Raw genomic sequence first — 7,789 nt, forward strand, 5'->3', positions numbered from 1 at the left:
TGTTTCAGCAATGAGCTTTTCTTTTTCACTTGAAGTCTGAATGAGTTACGGTCTGTACTATGGACAGACAGCAGCTGTCTGGCTAGGGAAGATCAGTCCCTCCTGTGGGTTAACACACGATCAAAAATGTTAAATATCAGCAGATTGCTAAATGACTTTATTAAAGGCGCAGTGTCTGTGGTGTCAGAGCAGCATGCTCAGCCTGCTGGTGAGATCTGGCTTGCTCTTCCCAGCTGCGTTCCTTCTTTGCACCGCTCCCTGGACCGCTGGCAGGCTGGGCTGTGATGAAGCTGTCATGCTGAGTGCACGTGTGAGGCACGTACCCTAAAACTCACCCTGCAGGCTACAGGACAGCTGAGATCAGGTCCTAGTAGACAAGGTGCAAATGCAACCTGTGACGACACCTGTGATAAATGCAGCATTTTCCTACTTATATATGAGCTTAGTGTAGCTGAGTTTACCTAAGCTGGGACCAAAACACATCAAAGCGTTAGAGAAGCTTTGCTTGGGTCGCTAACTGGCCCTGTGCTGGGTTTAATTGCTGGTTTATTTGTTAGCTCTGATATGTCAGAAAAGCCACTTCTCTCTTGCAGATAAGTATGCCGTTCGGTTCATCCCCCATGAAAACGGCATCCACTCGATTGATGTGAAGTTCAACGGAAACCACGTGGTGGGCAGCCCCTTCAAAGTGCGCGTGGGTGAGCCCGGGCAGGCGGGCAACCCCGCGCTCGTCACGGCATATGGGTCCGGCCTGGAGAGCGGTACCACGGGTAACCCTTCTTTTCCAGCTCCGATACAGACCTGTTTGCGCTTTGGCTTTGAGAGAGGCAGGAGCTGTTCCTAGGCGTATGTTTATGTGACTTTCCCTCCTAAGGCAGCTGAACTAACCCATATTCTCTGCTGACCCCAGGCACAGGCTAATTTTGCTTTCTCGCATGCTCCTCAAGTCTGAACGATCATCGATTAGCAAGTCTGCAGGCTATTCTGAGCTTTGACAAATTTAAAACCTATAAAGCAGCAACTGTGGCACGAGTTCACTTGAGGTGGTTAGTAGCTGGGCTATGACTTGCCAGTTAGATTAGCTCCACACTGGTGGTCCCTCGGAGCTCCGGGGATGCTCTGGCTCCCTTCTGCACATGAACTCAATGTCAATGCAAATGCCAGGCAGAGGCTTTTTGTGAGTGCAGATGTTGAGCTGGCTGTCTGGTTGAAGGAGTCTTGTTTAACTTGTATACCCCTGTTACTTAAACGGGTACCAGAGTGTACCCAGTTGCCTTTTCTCCAATGCTTGCGCCTCTAAGAAATTGCGAGTTTCATGTAACGTGATGTGTAAACTAGGGAGTACGGCAAATTGTAGTGTGCTATATGTGCTTCAGAGGCAGTGTGTGAACTGACTCTTCTTGGAAATCTGACACTTTAGTTATCTGCTGTGGCTGCCCCATCTGATAGTTCACAACTCAAGAACATAGGGTTTAGGGGTGGTTTTTTTTCATTTATATGATTTATAGCCTTAGTAAGAAAGTATGAAGACATTCCAGGATATGCACTTCCATTTATTTAATTGTGTGCTTCCTTGGGCCCTACACACAGGTGAATAAGCAGAGTAAAAGTGATTTATTTTTTTTTCCCTTTTGGTGTGCAAGGTGATAGCTAGTTTTTCTTACCCTATCTACTGCTGTCTTTTATGGATTCCATTTCATACCTTCAGTCTCCCTGGAAAAAAAAAAAAATGCTGCATTTATTCAGTCGAAGCTTCTGCTGTGCTGGAAAAACCAAGCAGTTGGTTTTGGAAACAAGTGGGTATACTATGTAAAATAAAGATACTGTAGCCTATGCTGTTTTAATAGGTGGAAACAAAAGCACTCATTAATACTAGCCACTGATACATCAGGGACAGGGGAATTTTTCTCCATCTATGAATGTGCTTGGGGTTGTTTTTAATCTAAATAGACTGTTTAACTTCAGCAAAGTTACTCTGTGCCGCCTTGTTGGATCCTGGCCGCTGCCAAAAGCCCAGTGCCCTGGGAGCGCCGAGCAGCGTTTCAAACAATGATCTACTGTGAAGGTTTCAATAGCTGGTGGCTGAGCACCTGAAACGTGCCCCCAGGAGGGCTGTGCGTCTGCAGCCTCCAACAATGCAAGCCTTTATTTGGGGCACAGGGAAAAAGCAGGGACTTCGGAGCAAGAAGTCTCCAGTGAGAAGCTGTGAAGCTTGCTGCCTTTGGAAATTAATTTTCCTCTGGTTGAGCAGTGCGTGTTGCAAGCTGACTGCCTTACTTCCCAGGCAGGCAGTGCCAGTAAGATTTACAGCTAAGGCATTGGAAGATGGTATAATCCTTGTGGGAGCCGGGTTCTTCCAGCATTGCAACAGCCTCTTGTGTGGAGAGGCTAGAAACCTCTCCCTAGTTTATCACCACGCTTGCGTGCTTCAGTCACAGCTATCGTAAACTTGCCCATAACCATCCTGGTTTTGATTGAGCTCAAAGCACTTTATTCCTCCTCAGCAGTGTCTGATACAACAGCCCAAAGATCATAAATATTTGAAGCCAGTGGTTGACAGTAAATTATTTGGGGGCTGAAAGCCTTGCTTAATTTTTTCTTGTGTTGCTGCCGTTGTGTCTTTGGCTTAGTATTGGCAGCAGTAATTCAGCTGCGTTAACCAGATGCTGTAATTAAACAATCTTTTGTTTCCACAAACTGCTTGGAGTGCTCTGGCTGAGCAGTTCAAACACCCGTCTCCTTCAGGAGATCTCCTGCCCCTCATCTCTTGCTTTGTTGTGGGCTCTTCGCTGCTCATTGAGGGTCCAGGGTGGGACGGCTCCGAGCCTTCCCGAGCCCAGCGGGGCAGGAGCTGGCTGTGCTGGCGCGGGCTCTGGCACCCAGCAGAAAGGAGGCTCGTGTTCTAAGAGCTCTCTCTCTAAGCCAGTCTTTTGATGCCAGACTACTTCCATTTTGGTCCTGAAGGGCTCTCATGGCCTCTTCTGCCACACTGTCATGTAACACAAGCAGAGGAGGGAGCCAAGGTGCCAGTGGGGAGGCTGCCGGGGGTGCAGAGCCCCCGCTCGGGGCAAGCCCTAGCCCTTGCAAGGGTGCTGGTGGGGGCTGTGCTGTTCCTCCCTGCCTGCAGCCTTGTCTTGCACCAAATTAGCTGTTCCTCGTTAATAACTGAGGCTGCCTGTGTAACATCGGGTGCGAGGAAGAGTGTGTCTTACTGTGCTAAATCTTTCTAGGACTGCAGTCGGAGTTTTTCATTAACACGACCAAGGCTGGTCCAGGTGCCCTCTCTGTTACAATTGAAGGGCCGTCAAAGGTGAAAATGGACTGCCAGGAAGCTCCAGAAGGTTACAAAGTCATGTACACACCCATGGCTCCAGGAAGCTATTTAATTGGAGTTAAATTTGGTGGACCTAACCACATAGTGGGCAGCCCCTTCAAGGCAAAGGTTACAGGTAAAAAGCTAACCAGTATTTACTGTGTGCCTGAAGTAGTTTGTATCATTCAGCAAATATGTTCCTCCAGGATAGCAGTGTGGCATTCAGGTTTAGATGCCCAGAAACGTGAGAAGTGAAACATTTCTCCCCAAAGCCTGCCTAGATGAGGGATCTCAGGAGAGGCTACAGGAGCATCAGTCACGGAGCTTGCCAGCTTGACTCAGTGGAGGGTTGTAAAACAGCTTCAAGGGAGAATATTAAGTCCTGAGCTAGCCCTAGGGTTTTGCACTGGGAGTAGGGAAATGTGGCTTATTTACCCATTCCCACCCACCCCCAAGCCTGAAACCTGTAGCATAAGTGTTGTCCCTCTTGGTCTCATTTTGGTGCAGGTATCACGTAACCAAAGGTCAGTAATGTCTGGGAGGCTTTTAGATGATGCGAGCAAGGCTGGTTTAGGAAGCTCTTTCTCTCTTCAGTGCTGTGTTTAAACACAGACTGGAATTCATTTCTACTGCTGCCCCTGAGCTAGTGAACCCTCTCCTGGTGCCCGTGGTGTGGTAATGTTCTTGGGAGTGGACGGCAGGGACTGCGCTCCCCCAGGCTGGGACATGCTCTGCTTTCAAAATGGGTTATTGCAAAATTGCACCTGCTTTTCTGCCAACTCAAGTCATTTTTAGCATTTGGTGATTGGAGCACAATTAACTCTTCTTAAGTGGCCAGCTTTGCTTTAATGAATCCTGAAGTTCCTGTGGTCCTTTAACCACTCGAGGGCTCTGGGATGGGATTGTTGCCAGCGTTGCTGGAAGATGTCAGTTTAAAAACCCAAGTAGGAAATTGCTCCTCTCAGAAAATGCATTTTGGATGCAGAATGCATGCTAGTCATTAGGAGGGTTTTGAAACCTCCTTGTAAATGCCTTTTGGATGGGGTGAACCTGAATGTCAGAAATCTTTTCTGTTTCCAGGACAGCGACTGGTTAGCCCAAGCAGTGCCAACGAAACTTCTTCCATCCTGGTAGAGTCGGTGACAAGATCATCGACTGAAACTTGTTATAGTGCCATTCCCAAATCCACCTCGGATGCTAGCAAGGTGGTTTCCCGTGGAGCAGGACTTTCAAAGGCTTTTGTGGGTCAGAAAAGCTCCTTCTCTGTGGACTGCAGCAAAGCAGGTATGGGTACAGGAACCAGGGGGATGTCAGGGTGGTTTAACTGGACATTTTTTGCCCTAAACCAGCTTGTAAAGTTAAAACTCGGAGCTTGAGGTGGTGATCTGGTTCTAAAGAAAAACTCTGAATGCCACACAGTGCTCACCAACTCAGTCCTAATGTAGAGGTGGTAAAGATGCTGTTTCCTCTCCGAATGGCTTTATCTGAGCCGGGTGCACCTGAAAGAAACCCCAGGGTTATGGCGTGAGAACAAACAGGTTGCTGAATTCAAGCAACCCTCGTGGTGCATTGCAGCGTGCCATGCAAGGTGTTCCCGTAAGCCTTGGGTGCTGATCGTCATCACCTGGAAGCTTTGTGGTGGGTGGATTACAGGCCAGCTGTGTTCACTGGTCTCTGCTATTAACTTCTAACGAAGTACTGGAGAGGCAGTGCCTGCTCACCTTCACGGGCAGTGTTAATGTCTCCTGTGCTCTAGTTAGATAGTGGTAGCCTGCAGGGTCTTTGCAAAATGCACAGATAAACCCTTGCCTCTATGAGGCTGAAGGCTTTTTAAAATAAAATTCCTTCTTATACCAAATTAACTTGGCTACCACTATGTGAATTAAAATAACAGAATCCATGTGTTATGGAGCCAATATATTATGGTACAACTATGCTTGTTTATTTAAGTTGAGGAGCGCTAACAGTCTCTTATTTTGCTGTAGGTTCAAATATGTTGTTAGTTGGCGTCCACGGACCTACAATACCCTGCGAAGAGGTATCCATCAAACATCTGGGGAGCCACCAGTACAACGTAACGTATGTCGTCAAGGAAAGGGGTGACTATATCCTGGCGGTGAAATGGGGTGACGAGCACATCCCTGGCAGTCCCTTCCATGTCACCGTTCCTTAAACTCGCTGAGCATCAGAGTCAACCTTTGTGTCTGCAGTTCAGATGTAGAGTTATACCAGGTGCAGTCTTGTTGCAAAATGCAGTATCTAGATACACACGGCTCACATTTCAATACAGTCAGAAGTAAACTCTGTAACTATTTTTTACAAGCATTTCACTTCTATCCTACTTACCAACCTAATGTCAATCTATTTAATGTCCTCCTCAAATTGTACCTTTGCAGTACTGTCCAGGTCACTGTTAACATTTGGAGAATCATGTGGATAAATAGACACTAATTTCCCTTGTGGATGTTAAAGGCTTTAGATGTTAATTGAGAACTGGAATTTGTCTTTGTAATTGGGTATCTTAACTACTGATTTTATTTGACTGGAGACTTTACGGTTTAGTTATGGAATATGACTTCGGCTGTCCCCAGTTCAAATTCTTTTCTGTAAAGAAATGAGGTAAAACTGGTACTATAACAGGTGCCTTTGTATACTTGATCAATTTTAACGCTTAACATTATAAAAAGCTACTAAAGGTGGCTTTACCACTCAAATTTAAAATGTCTCTGAAAATGCTTTGCTAATGGTTTACATTTAGGAAAAGTTTATCTTTTATAGCAAGCCAAAAGCAGACTGAAAATGAATTTCTGGAAGCTTTCAGCCTTTCGATGTTAATGCTTTGTAAATCTAGATAGGTAGCTTTTTGGCCACAGGGCTAGCAATGCGGTTTTTAATTAGCTTTGGGATTCTGGTGAGATTTCTGTCACTGTACAGGTAACTCCCCACACCCTTTTTATTCATTTTAAGAACAACCCCCAGTTTGGCTGGGTTAAATAAAGCCCCTAAACTTGCCAAGGCAGGTGTAGCTCTCGCCTGCGTGACCCAAAATTGATGCAGGTCAGACCACAGCAGTGTACTGGGGAGATGATCGGCAGTTTACCTGGAGGCTGTGGCCAGGCGAGTAGCTAAGATGGTGCAAAGAAGCCAACCTGGGGATGGGACCCCACATCTGTAGTTGAGTATGGGGGTGGGAGGGAGGGCGGGTGTGCAAATTTACCAATAATAGCAATGCCGATCAACAAACCTGGTTTTGGTGTGAGTGGTTTTATTATATCTCAGTCCAAGGACATGCCTGAGGCATGCTCATCTCTCCTGAAATCCGCTTCACGCTGCAAAAGGCATTCCTGCTGAAGGACAGGGAGTGAAATCTTCCATTATAACTTGTCTGTTTGTCCTGGATTACTCTGTGCTACTTCCCAAGTGTGTATCTGAATTGCTGTCAGCTGCTGGGGCTTTAGTAAACTCTCCAAATGAGCTTTAACTCTGCAATTAGGAGAAGGTAGGATTTGTTGAAATGTCACTGTCTGTCCCTAGAGAGAAGTTCACACTTACGGTTCTGTAGTTCCGTGTGGATGCACTACTCTCCAGCACAGTCATTGGGGTTTAAAATAAAGGAAGGTTGGGGTTTTTTTTACTGTGCTTTTTATTGTGCCTTAATGTGAAATGCTCACTACATTGTAAACTAGGAAGTAAAACCAAAATAAACTGGAATAAAATGCAGGATTGTAAAATTGTATCTTATAACTTATTAAATAGAAATGTTTGCTTCATTAAAAATGTGCATGTTAAAAACAACATTGGATTCCTTTCATATATAGTCAGTAAAATTCAAACTAAAGCCACAGCGTGCGGCAGCTGCAGGCAGACCGAACAACCCCTGGCCCACGAGCCGTGTAGGTAGCCACAAAAAACTTCAGCATAACTTCACTGACATTAATTTTTTTCCTCTAAAACTTTTTTTTTTTTTAACCTAAAACAAAATGTCTAGCAAAAGTTTAAGCCATGGCATGAACGCATGGGGCGGCGGCGGGCAGAGCATGAATGGGGCACGACACCGGCACAGGGCGCAGTGCCGGCAGGTTCCAGGTCTGATCCCGGGGTGCTGCCTGTGGCACCCGCCGGCCCCTCCAGCCTTGCTGGGCTTGTTTGCAGAAGGTGGTTCCCGGCATGGTGCTGCACCTGGGACCGGCCGGCTCCTGTGCACGGCCATGGAAACCAGCAGATGTTTTCCCAAACAGGCTGGAAGCCCTGCTGAAACCTGAGGCGCAGTGGCTGCCAAGAACTTTCCTGCCCCAGGTTTATCAGATTATTTCCTTTTTATAGTTAGCTGTGTTTCATTAGCTTTGTGCTATGTCAGCCTGAACCTCCTATTTAATGTTTTTAAACAAAACAAACAAAAAAAAATAACCCTGGATACAGCTGGGGTTGAATAAACCTGGAGAGCCTTGAGCCTGCGTAACCCTTGTTTGCCAGCAC

General features: G+C 46.4%; 1 protein-coding gene across 5 annotated transcripts in view; it reads left to right on the top strand.

Moving 5' to 3' along the window:
• Window positions 1-7,108, top strand: part of FLNB (filamin B) — a 73,599-nt gene extending 66,491 nt beyond the window's left edge. For 2 of the 5 annotated variants that reach the window (XM_037382861.1, XM_037382862.1), the window contains exons 43-46: window positions 594-770; window positions 3,231-3,449; window positions 4,394-4,597; window positions 5,299-5,486. In XM_037382861.1, the coding sequence (XP_037238758.1) occupies window positions 594-770; window positions 3,231-3,449; window positions 4,394-4,597; window positions 5,299-5,486 (788 nt within the window). Of the gene's footprint in view, window positions 1-593; window positions 771-3,230; window positions 3,450-4,393; window positions 4,598-5,298 lie in introns of all 5 variants that reach the window. The other 3 variants (XM_037382863.1, XM_037382860.1, XM_037382864.1) reach the window with 3 other exon arrangements.
• Window positions 7,109-7,789: the final 681 nt, after the last annotated feature.

Source organism: Falco rusticolus, chromosome 4 (genome assembly GCF_015220075.1).
Source record: "Falco rusticolus isolate bFalRus1 chromosome 4, bFalRus1.pri, whole genome shotgun sequence".
NCBI classification, from domain to species: Eukaryota; Metazoa; Chordata; class Aves; order Falconiformes; family Falconidae; genus Falco; species Falco rusticolus.